Below are 15,675 nucleotides of genomic sequence, written 5' to 3' on the forward strand. Positions count from 1 at the left end.
ACTGTCCTACATATCATCTGTTCCCCGTGCTGCTCTGTTCCAGAAAGACAGACAGCTGCAACAGAATATCCCTGTTCAACCTGAGGACCATCTGACTTTAATTGTAGCACACAGCTTGATGTGGGTCTGGTTATGAGAAGCCAAAGTATCACACTGTAATAATCTGGAAAAGCAGAAACCTGCCAACACGAGGCTGCAAACAGGGGCTTGGGCTGTCTGGCTGCCTGACGGGCTGCAGGAAATATGATTAATGAGCAAGGTATAATGATATCAGGAACCCGATTAGCACCACAAAAAGGTCACAGATCAAAGCAGTATGCATTTCATGAGCTCCAATCGTTGTATAAGATCTGGGGACTTACAGAGGTAAACTCAAATGCAAAGGGAAAAAAAATCTGTGTGTCATAGCTTACAAAATGAGCACTTGGAATACTGTAATTGCTATTTAGGAGGCAGCAAGGAAAACATTAGCTGAACACATCAGCCCATGCCACATTGTAGCAAGCTTTTCTTGATCATATTAGTGAGGATCTGAGCTTTAAGCGTTCTTCCTAAACATACCTGTTCTACTTAAAAATGAAACTATGCTGATTTGATGCTGATGGTATCCAATCCACCAAGTATTAACAAGGAAAAGCAATTTAATATTTGCATGTCATTTTCTTACTGTTATCCCACTGCAAAAATGGCAGATTACAGAGGGCATCATCCACACCAGCAAGGCCCACCACCACCAAGATAAGTTTAACCACGTCACACAGAAGCAGTTAATGTAATTCATTGGCACAGAGGTTTAAATTTAACGCTACCAGACCGACCAAAACTTGGTATCTGAATTACAGAAACAGTATCAGGGACCTACAGTTGTAGGTCCTACCCTTTTGGTAACACTGGACATCATTTGGATGATGTCTGGCACACTTTAATACCAGCACTTGATAAATTATTTCTTACTTTTGTAATTAGCTTAAGCCTTAAAAAAAAAAATCAATTTTTTTTCTGTCCAACTAATACTTGAAAACTGTAAAAATTCATTTTGCACAAGTGAGAGATTTCAAACAAGAGCTACAAGAAAGGCAGACAGGAGTAGCAAATTGGGAAATGAAGGAAGAATGAGGGAATGGTAGGTCAGAGCTTACAGAGAGGTGAGGGTGAGAAAAACCTGGCCCAAGGCTCAAAATTAGGCAAAGAAAATTAAGAGCTAACATCTTAGAAAAGGAGGAAGTGGGAAATTGAGAATAACTTCAAAGTGGGGAAAGCCAGATCTGTAATTAACAGAATAAAATTATATTTTAATGCAAAAACCAAAATACCAGAGTCATGAGAGATCAAGGCCACCATCTGCCTCTGACAAGTCTGCTCAAGAACACAGCTTTGCATTTCCCAGGTTATCCTGAAGCACCAGCATATGCCAAGCTCACAGAGGTGTCAGGCTACCTCCCTTACCTATCCCCTATCACCCCAACTGTGAGATCAAAAGCTGTGTTTCAATATGGTTTGCCAAGTAGTCCTGCTAAATGCTACTGTATTTCATATCTCATTTAAATAAAATTTCCACATACATATGGATGAAGGAAAACACAAAATCCACCTAACATTCTTCGTGATTATTATGGTGCATCTACAACTGCCTGAAGAAATCCAGGCCACACAGCATTTCTGAAAACCACAGTATCATGTCATCAGTGTAAGTGCAGTGTAAAGCCTCCTAATTAACTTCTGAACCACAGGTTTCTTCTGATGCAATGTTATGAAGTCTGACGTGCCACCAACAACAGAACTTTTTCAATTCTCGTTTCCTAACTTAGGAATACCAGGATGTTATCCTGATAAGCCTGGTATCTGAAAGGTGTTTGAAGGTTTCCGTGCCTTAATTCGGTATTTCCCAGTTAGTTGGATACCACATGAAAAGTGCAGCCTCATTTTTCAAGGTTCGCTAAGAAAAGCTTCTGTTATTTATTTCAGAATGCCACCAATGCAGAATTGTTTCATTTTGAGAAGAGCCTAACATAGATTTTGAGAATGTGCTAAAACACCATCAATGACAGTGTAAGGGTTATTCTGTAATTCATTGCACTGCCCAGAGGGCACCGTGAAGACAGGCAGTGCTACCAACTGCATTTTTCCAAAACAGGGAAGAGAACAGTAATACAGGTTTGGGGAATGAAGCAGGCAAAGAAGAATTTAGTTTTATTTTCTTCTAAAAAGGACTCTGAAAAATATCAGTTTGATGGAAGAACTGGAAAAGATGACAGAATATTTAAAATGCAGCCTTCTTTTCTGAGGCATTCCCTGATCCTTGGAGTTAAACAAACACTAAAATTAAGAAACCTCAAAATCACCTTTAAGTCATCAGAGTGACAAATATTTTTATGATTAACAAGCTTTTTCAAGCCTTCTGTAAAGTGATGATTTTATTAGCTCTTTAGACCCACAAGAGCTGACATAGAAATAGGGTAAGATCTCCTGCATATTTAGACCACACTCAAACTTTTTTGAGCATCTCTAAAAAATGAGCAATACTATATTCCTTTCTTCTTCCTACATTTGTAAATCTGTATCTTTAGATAATTTCAGACATAGTCCTATGTAAATCATAAATATATATTGCAGGCAAAGATCCAAATTATTTCAGAAGAATCTTGCAAGACAGAAGTGACTGGACAATAGAAGAGAGCCATCTTACCAGCCTGTTTATGCGAACAAATTCTTCTGGGGTTTTGGCCCACGGTGGAAGTTCAACATCAGACACCACTGTTCCATCATCCATCACTCCCAGATTGTAATTGTTGCTGTTGACAAATATCTCTGGGAGGTAATAAAACTCAGGAATCAATTCCTGTAGATAAATGAAAAACAATGCCATGTTATAAATTCTGTCAAAGGATGCACTGTGTCACATTAAAAAAAGTAATTATTAGAATGGAATTAAGCAAGAGAATACACAAAATCCTCCTGCACACATCCCCCTCCTTCCCTAAAAGGGAGAAATCCCCCTTCTGCACTTTCTAAAATTTAGGCCTGTAGATATGATGAATCCTTAGCATGCTTTTAACATGACAAAGAACTGAGACACAACAGGCTATAAAACAAAAACATCAGAACACTATTTTTGGTTGCATATTATGCACAGAGAAACCTACAAAACCAAAGTAATGAATATCACATGGTACAGATAGCATTTAGTGGAAAGGTACAATCAATGATGTTAAAAAGTTGTGGCAAACGGATTCTTTCACATTTTAATACAGTATACATTTTAAAGTGCTAATGCACAAATGGCAGTCTACAGTTGGGGTAAAACTAGCACCATGGACATTAATTACAAAGCTGTGAAACCCAGTTATATTCTTATTCTCTCTAATGTAAAGGCTCTAAGGACTTAATGTTTAAGCTATTATCTAAGATTGTTCAATGCCCAGAAATATTTTTTTTGGTGAATTCTAAAATACCTGCAGTTATGCCACATGTTCCATAAAAAAAACCCCAAAAACAACAACAACAAAAAAACAAACCCAAACCAAACCAAACCAAAAAAAAAAACCCCACAACGATTAAATGGGTCAATACTTTTCTTTTGTGTAAAGGTCACTAACTCAATTATGTGTCCAGCCTATAAAATACAGAGAAGAACCACACAAAATTTTACACACAAGAGAAAAAAAGGAAGAGATTTCACATGGTTAAAAGGTCTGCATGAAATTCCTTGTCAGGATCATCACTACTCTAAACAAGTGTGCTCTCCAGGCCGGTGCTGAACAGGACTGGAACTCAGCATTAACACCTCCCTGGCTGGCCTGCTCTGGCACCTCTCCTGGCACAGCTACCATGGCTGAGGAAAAATATGTAAGGCCATACAGCACAGGAATTGTTGCTTTTAAGTCATCTCAGAAAAACTAAGAACAATGGCTAAGCAGAAAATGATACATTATAGTGCTGAATTGAACACAGTGTGCTAAGTAGGAAAATTAGGCTTGAAACCATAAGGATTTTCTCCTGGATAAGTGGATAGTTCCCTTGTTTTGCAAACAAACCTGCAACTTCATGCATTGTCATGCATTTTATAAAATACATAGTAGGTAATACATAAATTTATCTAAGTTAATGGGATTAGAACCTTATGTACACACTTTTATAAAAATATCTGCAAAGTCCAGGTATAACACTTAATAGAAAAAACCCCTAAAGACATAACAGACATATCTCTGCCCTGGATTTTAAAGGTAGGTTGGTTGTTTAGGTTTTTTGGTTTGTTTTTTTTTTTGTGGAACTTGATGTTGAGACTTAAATACACCCAATAAACCTGGCAATTTGATGGATTTAGAAAAATTGAGCCACTAAATTAGAGAATTTACTTCCTTTGTAAAGAAAGGATCAATACAGGTAATTGCTTCAGGAAGTGTATTTCATAGCAAATGAGTGGTGTAAAATTGGTCTTCCATACAGCAAGTGCAAGCTGCAGGCCACTTGAGAAGAAAGGAAAAAAAATCAGACTGCCCCAGTGGCTTTGCCTACAGTGGGTGGAGGATGCAGCCACACCAGAAGCTCAGCAGAGCAGACCTGAAATGCAGTCTTGACATGGGTTAGTGGCTCAGTGGTCTCCTCGATAGCCCCTCAGGGCCAGCTATGACATGAGCAGCTTTCCAAATGGCTGAGTGCAATAAGAAGGTCATCAGATTGTGGACAAGGTCAGGCCGGAGTAGCCAGGGCAAAGACAGGAAAGATCAGGCAGGAATTAAGCTATTATCACCTCCATCCTTGTGTGAAACACTGCTTGCCTTTGAATTGTACATCTTTTTGTTTACAGTCCCCTTAATTAACTAGGCAGGGTAAAAACGTGCTTCTGTACCAAATGCTTGACAAGGAGTTGACAGAAAAGAGATCTGAAACTATTTCATTGGGTAGGTGAAAGAACAAGAATGTAGCAAGGATAAACGCTGTAAAAAATAAAGTTTGCAAAACATAAAGTAACACTAAGGTTGCTATAGTTTTTATCATCACAGAAACCAGCAAAGGAAAAGCAGAGACACTGGGCTATTAAACCACAAATATGAAACCATACCCTGGTTCTGAACACTTAAAATACAAGCTCATTACATATGTTACCCATGCTTTTATTTCTTCCTTAAATATATATCTGTACAGCTATTCATTAGTTTCTTTCAAGATCAGAAAACATTTGGCTTTCTAGAACATATTGTTTTCATTAGGTTACAGAGAAACAATATGCTGGAAACTTCAAAATTATCAGGAATTTCTACTAGTTTAACTATTAGAAACTTTTCATAAAGCTTTTCATTACTCCAGAAATGAGTTTTCAGAAAGTTTTTCACTGTCACCATTAGAACACATTTATACAAAAGGAGCTTCTTTATTATGTGATTTTTTTTCCTCTTGGCCATGTGCTAGCATTTACCCACAGAAAAAGAATGCAAACAGATGCACATGGCCATTGGAAATTAGTTGTATTTAAAACCCATTTTCAGTGGCTTTATACAGGTGAAAATGACAGCAACAGTTAAAGGAAAACAGTTTTTCCTAAAACCAGCAGAGCAACCTGATCACAAAATATTAATGTTTATCAAGTTAACCAATATTCTTCATGTATTTGGTAACTGCAGTCCTTAACAGTCCTTCTCAACTCTATTTGTGGGGTCTTCTTTTTTTCTTACAATCTTCACATCACATGCACTGATTGGCACTAAGACAGCAGATGCTGACTCATACGTGCAACTCCAAAAATGACAGAACTTCCCGGACACACAAGAACGTTAAAAAAATCAGTGAATGTACTTTTTGCCTGTTTTAAATGGCAGGAGGAGAGAGTTACTAAATGTTTCCAAACAAACATCACATGAAGATGCAGGACCAGACATAAGAGGCCAGAATGAAGAATTCTTTAATATCTCACTGGGAAGAGTGACAAGGACTGGAGTAACACAGGGCAAACACAGCCCTTCCATGGATATTCTGCCAGCTTCTGACAGCTAAATGGTTTTGACTTAATCCGTGCTTCTGATTTGTAAAATCATTAAGCATGGGTTCCACACTGTAGTTTTGTCTACACAGGTCTTCCTCTGGCTGCTCTAAAACTGCTCCCTGACAGTTTCAGTGGATGGTCCTAATGCCCATTTTGTGAAACCCAGTAAATGTTAGATCCTTATTTGCTCTTTTATGCACCCTTCCGGGTACTACAGACCTGTATTATCATCACATTGTTCCTCAGGGGTCTCTTTTTGCAAGCTAAAGCATTCTAGTCAATTTAGATTTGTTCCCTCTGGAGGTCTTCCCTTCCAAATTAAAATTTTGGTTGCCTCCATACTTTTTCTAACTCTACTGTTCCTTCTGAAATTTTCCACACTCAGCACATGCACAGAAATGGTAACACTTACCCACATGTCTTTTGTTTAAATTTCACAGAAAAAAACCCCAAAACATGTCTATGATTTGTTGAAGCTCTTGCTTTAGGACTATTGTGTTTGAAAATTACTTTCTGAAATTTATCTGTTGGAATTCACCATTTCTACAACGCAGAGACAAGACATCCTCATGATAAGCAGGACGTCAGTCCTTGTGTCATGCTTTTCATTTCAACTGATGCAGGAGCTCACAGTCAGTATCAACATGAATCTAACACACAGTATTAACTTAAAAGAAAAAAAACAACCTGCCATATCAGGATTCTTATTAAAACATTTACACAATTCTGCATATAAGTACAGTACAATTTTTCTCCAGCAAAAGTTGCCCTGTAACACAGGGAAACAATGATTCCTAAGGAAAATTCACTGCAAATATTTTTTTACAAACATGCAAAATCAGCAGAATGTCAGTTTAACAGTGGTAATTTATTTTCATATATGCCACCATGCACAAAAAAATTAATATAAGATACTTCATTAATGCAATGAAATGTTACTTTTTCTTTTGTTTAGAAAGTAACTGATGTATTTTGAAGCAGAGCTATATGATCTCCAAAGGTGTCTAGAAACAATGACACATCCCTAATCATATGAAAACATTTATAAGATACCAAATTTTCAAACTAAATTATTTCACAATCATATTAAACAATATTAAGCCTATATATAACCTGTCAAACAGAATAATGAAAATGCATATTAGAAGCCTAGACTTTTATTCATATTGCCACACTTTATTTCTTCTGTTAGGGGACTTAAATGGCATTCAAGAAATATATACTAAGATATTAAATTAACTCAAATCTCATTTTTTCATCACACTTCAATGAAATTATTTTCAAGACTGTTCGGAAGTATAATTTTTAAGTACCCATGAGTTTCCCTCCATCTGCTACATGTGTGCTATTTCTCACGAATAAATTGTCAACTAAGAAATTATCTCAAGACCCTGCCTGAAACTCTGCCAACTTGTAAGAAAAATACTTTGGCAGGTTTCCATTAAGATTTTAAAGGTAATTAATGACGAAATTAATTTTGTCAATGTTTAACCACTCTGTTAAAGCTCTAAGTGATTATACTTCAAACATTTCCTAGTTTGAGAAAAACATTAAAATCATCAGTAATTCACAATTAAGCAAAGAGAATTATAAAAACTCCAGATATTTGTTTAGTAGATTAATGAAAGATATGATAACCACAATCAAGAGTTGATTCATTATTGATCAATAAATTGATTTTATGGAGTCAATATCTCATTGGATAAAAACCTGCACCTTTAAGGTACTTTAAATCCTGTTACTTCCTCTATTTATATATGTATGTATATATATATATATAATTATTTTACTTTTTCCTTAGAATCTAAATAAAAGTATTCTATGGTATTTATTGACCATATTTATACACTAGGTAATTCAGGTTAATTTGACAGAGAAAGAGGAGAAAGTTGCATGTATAACTACATTCCTTCTCCTTTGGACTTCAGCAAACTTGTCCATAACTAACTCCAAATTTGTTACTTAAACATCTACACAAGGAGTTCAGAGCAGATATTAAAACTATTTGCTTCATTTTCAACACAATCATGGCTGGCTATAAAAGAAGCAGATCACAGGTATTAGATGGAACCTTCTGTTCCATCACACCCAGATGGAACCTTCTGTTCCACACACCCAGATGTCTGCATTTTGAGCTACTGCAATTCCCACAGACTGCCATGCACGGGGTCTTACCGAATTTAGAAAATATTTTCATTTTTTTTAAAACTCAGACAAGTATTTTCCAGTTATGGATCTTAGCACAGTTTTACATAGAACCAAATCTTCCATGAAAACCAAAGATATGCGTCCTAAATATTTTAAAAGTTTTACTACTCCAGACATGGAGTTTATGGTTAAAAATCTGAATTTCTAGGTACTTGCATCTGAATTTTGTTGGTCATTGCTCTTTTTGTGACTACTATGACATGAAATTTTTCCTATACAAAAGTCATGTTGCCAGTTTGACAGCAACTTTAATTCTATAACTTCTGAGGCTTTAAATATGAAGCTTGATTTAAAGAAAAACTGTCTAAAATTATGTGATGCTAATGAGCTTTACAATATAGTTAACTTGCCAAAACAGCATTTCTGTACCTAAAATTCAGCTGTTTTACACTATGAGGATCATAATTGGCCAGACACACCTGTATGAGATACGAATTCAGCTACTCAGTACCATCCCCCCCAGCCTTACAGTAGTTGTCACTGACTTGTGTCATATCACAAGATTTCACAAATTAGTGTCCATTTTATGATGGAACAATCTAAAACAGTGTAATTGGAGTTTATTGATGTTTTCTTTAATATTATGGTCTCCTAGCATCTCTTTTTGAACAAAACTAATCAAATTCACCAAAAGCAACCCAAAGCACATGAAAAAGAAACAAACACAAAGCAGCAGAGGAAAAGACATGAAGAACTGTACATAACACCATACTAGTGACTGTAGCTTGGTTAAAAATTGTTTAAAAAATCGATTACATTAAACCAATCTAATTTTCTTTCCAAAAAGAAGCTGCAGTAGTGGATGGTGAAAGAAAAAGCAGCAAGGTGTTTCTTCACTTTTGAGAAAGACCTCTGAGGCTGCCACAGTCTCTTATGACATTCCTATAAGCAAACCAGAGGAATAGAGATGAGATTGGGCTACAATAATGTGGGAGTAGCCAAGCTGGAAATCCATATTCCAAGAGCAGTTATCAATAGTTCACTGTCACACTGGGAGGACATGGTAATGGAGTCTGCCCTGCTCTTAACACCAGTCAATAATCTCACTAACAGCCTGGTGCAGAAGGTGCAGAAGTAAAATTCCAGATGACACTAAGAAGGCAACACAGCTGTTTGGAGGACAGCAAGAGGATTTCAGATGATCTTGAAATCTGTATATATTGTACTAACAACAAAAAAACCCCACAAAATCCAAAAACAATCAGCAAACTACTACAGTGGAAAAAGGAAACATAAATGAAAAGAGCAACATGGGTTACAACTATGCTGTTGTAAACACAATGAGAAATAAATATGTTGCAACAGGTTAGCTGCCAAACCAGAAGGAACAACTGCTTCTGAACAAGTACAAGCAAATACTGCCAGGCTATCCAGGTTTGCTTTTTCTGTGGTATTAACAAAACTAACCAGGATTGCTTGTGCCAATAATGTAAATTAAGAAGTAATTGAGTTAATGGTTATGCTTATATAGTACTTTAAAAGTACCAAGTGATACTCTCACAGAATTGAAATTCATTCAGTATTCTTTAGTGCAGAAGATTTAACCTAAAAACACATGGTTAATCATTTAAAGGCACCAGTCCTGAGCTAATTACAGAGTGGTAGTGAGACACCAGCAGACTTCCAAAGGATTTTTAATTTGCATTGCTCAAATAAATGGATAGGGAAAACTAGGAAATTGAATTTTATGCAACATATCACCTCTTGAAACCAAAATTTGCAAAGTTCAAGCAAAGGTTATTCTACAGAGGAGCACTGGTTTCATGCTTTGATCATCAATCCAAGGCTTTCTCAGGATATTGACACAGACTGGTTGTGACCACACATATGCTTCAGCTTTCTCTGCTGAAGTGATACCAGCCAGCAAGAGTTCTTTCCAAAGCCAGCTCATGTTAGTCCTCCCTGTAACATACAGTGCTTCCAGCTAAGGTTAACAATAATCTTAGGACAGCAGCATCAGTAACTGCATTCACTCTTTCCACACGGGAAGCAAGGAGAAGTCTTGTAATTTCTTGTAATTTCTTGTAATCAGCTCACTGGTCCTAAATGTCACACTTTTTTCAGCTGGAAAAGGAACCAACCCTTCTTTTTCCTTTGTGTCCCCTACTTGCTAATAACTACAGGAGCACCATTATGTGCTCCGCTTTGTTCGGGCTATTCCATGCATGAGTCAACTAAACACATTCAAGCAACAGGAGGCTAAAATATTGCACTTCTGCATGTAGAAAGTTTCTAGAGGCATGTGGGACACTTTAGTCACGTATTTCGCACACACTTGCAGGGTAGAGCACCAAGTATCAGGAAACCTGGTTTTCACAGCTGTAATGAAATATGGGGAATACAGGTATTTCCAGTGAAGAGGGAAACATTCAAACATCTTCCTTTCTAATTCTTTGAACACGTCCCTATGGAAATCTCATCTCATCCCCCTTCCTGGTTGCTCATCCAGTCTCACAAACAGATTCCTCTAGTCAACCTTAATACTCACTCGGACGCTTCACAGCAGCATCATGTAATTCACAGCAATTTACAGTCTCAGGAAGCTGTAAGCAACTCCAAGAGATCATCCATAACAGAAGGGATGCCTTTAAAGGCAGTACCAGCTTGCACATATGCCATTTCCAAAAGTTACCTAAGCATTTCTGAAAACCCCTTCCTACACTAACTGCCAGGGAAACATTCATCAGATTCATCAGTTTTGTTTTTCTGTTGGGAAGGTTACTTTGATTCCAACCAAAATCTCCCTGAGATTTAAGACCATTAATTCCTATCCTGTCCAGCATGGGCAGCAGAGATTGTTTTCCTTTTTTTTCCTTACAGCAGTCTCCATGTAACAGAAAGACACAAGGTCCTCCTCAATCTGCTCTGCTTTAGAAGAAAAATAAGGACAGCTACTCAATCTTTCACTGCATTTTATTTTCAAGACCTTGCACTGTGATCATTGTTCCAGTGTGGATTCTCTCCACCCAGCCCAAAACTATGGGTGTAATATTCTAGCTAAGACCTTATCAAAGCTGGGAAAAAGTGAAGATTTTTGTCACACATTTTGAAAGTTCCATTATGTCCTGTTGATGTATCTTCCACGAAATGTTATTCACCTTTTGTTATACCATAATACTGTTAACTCACATGCACTGTAGTGTACTACAGGAGATGTACTAGAACCTAAATGTTGGGGTTTTTTTCACAGTAGATTGTTCCTTGTGTTATAACTGTATGAGAACCTGCATGCAAATTACAATTATCACTCTTCCCTAATAAACTTCACCTAACACTTTTCTAAAATCATTTTTCCCTTCTGCAAGAAGCACTACCAATTTCACTACACTTTCAGTACCTTCCAATCTAATATCAATGGAAATTGAGGCCTAACCTGTTATTATCAAGAAGAATTCCACTCAGTACATCTTTCAATTTTAATAATGAACTGCTGGTAGCTATTCTCCAAATACAGTGGATTCTTTTAGACAGAGTAATCCCAGCTCACTCATAAGACAATGTAAAAAACTAAGATCATCGTCTGCTTCTTCTCTGCTCATAAGGTCTGTTACCTTTTCTCATCAGAAACTGTGATTGCTTTGACATAATCTCTTCTTGATAAACATGTGTTTCATTTGCTTGTCTCCAAGCTATCTTCCTGGCACTTAAACATAGTCTGATTATTTGCCTAAGTATTTTTCTGTGAATTGCAGTTACACTCACCTCATCATTTCTTGGCTCCCTTTTTTTTCTGTATTAAATACTTGATTTGTCCACTACTGATATCTTTCTCCTCCTCCATTTTTAAAAAATCCCCTAAAAATGCACTCTGAAATACCATCTGGCAGTCTTGTAGGTTACAAGGAAATTAAGCCCATAATGACTAATTAATTTGAAAAAAATCTAATGTATTTGTATTTTCTAAACCCTTCTTTCCCAATTTCATATAGACATTACATCTAAGTGGCATTAATTCCACTTGCCACTGATTGCCATTGATTCTATTGGTGGGGATTCACAGATGCAAGAAAGACATCCCTTTTTCAGCACTGCCAGTTGACAATTCTTGCATTCCATTAATTTGCAGATCAACCATTTCCTAAATTGTCTGCTCACCATGAATATGAGTGAATGACCGTGTCACTTAGGTCTCCTGCTGGTCTCATGACCTCCTTGAGCTTGCCCCTTATTTTCTTCACACTGTACTTTTCCATCCTTCCTTCCATTACAAAAACCCAACACTGATATTAATCTATCTTCTTGGATTTGATTTTTCCCACCACTGCCAGCATCCTTGTCTCCTGTGTTTTCCTCCCCAGTTCAAAATATTTCAGTCTCAGGGCTAAAAATGTTTACTACAGTTTTACAAAAGAATTCATTGAAATATTCTGACAGAAGTAAAACCACCTGTCATCTGCCTTGCATCTTTTCCCAAATGGTGAGATAGCTCCCAGTCTTCTTCCTTCTATCCTACACTCCCAGCTACAATAAAGGCAGATGCAGTATAAAACATGTTACTACCTTTCAGGAAGTGTTTTACCTTGATGTCAGAAGTGTCACGCTGACTGTTGCGCCACGCTCTTGAAATAGACGAAAAAGTCCTATCTGCATGATCAAACTTCCCACCTTGTAGATTTAGGAAGAGTGTTGTGAAGGGCTCCTAAGCACATATAAAAAGATTCATTAAAAACAACAAAGCATCTCTTCAGAAATTTCAGGGTAAAACAAGGAATTTTATATTCTTTTGGGGTCTGGTTGTGAATGATGCTATTCTTCTGGCAGATACATGATTAATAGCAAAGGGTTAATTCTATTATTTAAGAATGAGAATTACAAACTGATGCTTGTTTGTTCAATAAATACTTTTTAATCTTACTCCATGCATACATACCCAGATAAAGAAAAGCAAATAAAACCAAAAGAAAATACTCAAAGGCTGAAGTAGAAACTACAGTCAATTGTGACACAAATTGCTCTCAACAGCATGAAAAAGCTCAGATATCTTAGATATTTATTAAGCTAGTAAGTAACAAAAATAATGTGTTTTACTTTGTTTAAGGTGGTCTGTTAATCTAAATAGTAGCATTCAATACTGAGAGCTTTAGGACTGTTATTGTTTCATATGTAATTTATGATTTAGAAAAATGTTTGGAAGATTTAAAAGCCTCCTCTTAGTTAAAGAACACTTAAGCACATATTAGTGGGTAATTGCCTGAAATTAGCTAAGCACTATAAATTACTTCAAGGATTTATGCATGCTTGTACATTCTAACAAGCTTTAATTAATGATGTGCTGCAAATGCTTTCCCAAAGAAATTACTTCCTAGGAGATAAATTGACTTTCAATTTTATTGAAAAATATATTGTTTAACCAATACATTATCAATATGTAGCAGCTCAAAGTAAATTCCATACCAACTGTAGCAGATTTTTTAAAATTAATTATTTACACCACAGAACTTCATGATCATCAGAAACCAATTCACACTCATTAGGAGGGGAAAATTAAATACATTAATTAAGAACCACAAATGCTTGGTACTTGGTCCAGTCAGAAAATACGCAAGGAAGGAAAGTTAACCATGTTTAAAGAAGTATGTACACTTAAAAGCAACTTTTAAGGAGTAAAAGGTTTACTGATTTGAAAAGGCTGTACCATAAAAATGAAAACTTTCTGCTTGAACTTTGGAGCACATTTCTCCTACACTACTGATTACAATTACTAGAAAATTTCAGTACTCTTATATACCATTCAGTTTTAGTTTAGATATTTGTTGCTTTCATTATCACTTAAAGGAAAAGCATTTTTAAAATATATACTTACAATCCTTAACAACCACGTGAGTGCAAAACTTGCTGTTGAATAATGGGTGCCGTAGTGAAATTTTGGGACCTGATCGTCTTCCCACGACTCATATCTCTCAGCAAAGAACGCTGCTCTCTTTGGGTTCAAAGCTCCAATGGGCTGCAAGATTGGTAAAAATAAACTCCTTAAGCAAATAAAATTAACATGAATACTATCACATCATACTGCCCTTGCTCTTTTTGGTAACCAGAATTACTGGCATGCACGGAGAAGACGGGGCTTGGTGCTTTGCAAAAGCAGATGTTGGCTTCTGTAAGCACCCGAGGAGATCCGTGTACTTGGAACCAGGATTCCATGCACAAACACATGGCTGCTTGGAAAAATCTCTTCAGCATTAATACAGGCTTCATTTACTGCTGATTCAAGTCACTGACTCCATCCAATTCACAGTGGAATGTCTGGGACAAAGTGTTGTTTAACTTGGGTGCCTGTGGATATGTGTGCATGTTGAATACACTATTAAGCAAATAGCAACATCGAGAAGCATTGTTTTTGGATATTTTTTTGGAGAAAAAAGTAGCGATTGATGGGGTGGTAGAATATTAACAGTGGACTTGGAATTTTGATAATATTATTCTTGCTCCTATGCTTTCTATTTACCACCTCAAGCCAAGTTTTACTTAATTCATAGAATTTTCACCTTTGAAATAGACAAATGAAAGACCAGAATTTCTATACTATATAAAAACATTGATATAAAAGAAACAACATATGTATGACTAAAAATGTCTATCACACTTTCACCAATGCTATCATTCTTTGTTCAGGGCTTACCTAGACTATAAACACCCAGGGACTTATTTAAAAGTAGGAAACATAATATTTTGTTATCTAGAGCTGTGTATTTCCTCAGCACACTTTTACATAAATGATTTGAAAGAAGATGAGTATCGGTCACACAAATCACTGAGAAACCCAAAAGTGAATTTAGTAAGAGTAATTCCTGCTGTAAGAGTTCTAAAATATCTTTGGATATATATGCAAAATACATATGCAGTAAAATTTTGTATACAGATTGAGCACACTTTTAGTATGTTATTAATGTAAATTATGTTCATCTGTACAGACAATGGGTGCATTCAAATACAAGCAAAGAATAAACATGAAACAATATCTCCTTTCTCCAAGAATAAATATACTTAAGAACACACTACAAGGTGAGGAAAAACTAAAGGTCCTTGAACAAAAGTATCAGTAACCTAATCTTGAATTCAAGCAGAGTTCAAGTGAAAAACTACATCTGCTATTGAGATGATGATTATTCAAATAACTGTTTCTTTGCAGCTCATGTGAAATTTGGCATACAAGCTTCAAAGTACTTTCTCTGCTAGAACAGATCAGATCTTTGACTGACCTAAAATCTAATCTTACATTTTTTACTTAGAGCAGCTTTCACATTGCAGTAGGATAAAGAAAAAACATCTTAGGTTAATTACTATTTTTGCAGTTCACTAATTTGAAATATAACCCTTTAAAAGGAGTTGTTCCTGTATAAAAGGATTTTTATCTGATTTAGCAAATTTATTCCAGGGAAGTATGAAACTGACTCCAAGAAGTCTCTTTGTTAGAAGAACCATTTTGGAATCTCCATCTGTACTGATTTTCCCTAAAGGCTCAGATATGCTCCTGGGAGAAAAAGAAG

General features: G+C 36.2%; 1 protein-coding gene across 4 annotated transcripts in view; it reads right to left on the reverse strand.

Annotated features, from left to right (window-relative positions):
* Positions 1 to 15,675, reverse strand: part of LRBA (LPS responsive beige-like anchor protein) — a 373,995-nt gene that overhangs the window by 89,445 nt on the left and 268,875 nt on the right. For all 4 annotated transcript variants that reach the window (XM_048304274.1, XM_048304272.1, XM_048304273.1 and 1 more), the window contains 3 exons: positions 13,992 to 14,132; positions 12,708 to 12,827; positions 2,687 to 2,839 (listed from right to left, as the gene is read on the reverse strand). In XM_048304274.1, the coding sequence (XP_048160231.1) occupies positions 2,687 to 2,839; positions 12,708 to 12,827; positions 13,992 to 14,132 (414 nt within the window). The remainder of the gene's footprint in view (positions 1 to 2,686; positions 2,840 to 12,707; positions 12,828 to 13,991; positions 14,133 to 15,675) is intronic.

The sequence above is a fragment of the Corvus hawaiiensis genome, chromosome 5, assembly GCF_020740725.1.
Source record: "Corvus hawaiiensis isolate bCorHaw1 chromosome 5, bCorHaw1.pri.cur, whole genome shotgun sequence".
Taxonomy (NCBI): Eukaryota; Metazoa; Chordata; class Aves; order Passeriformes; family Corvidae; genus Corvus; species Corvus hawaiiensis.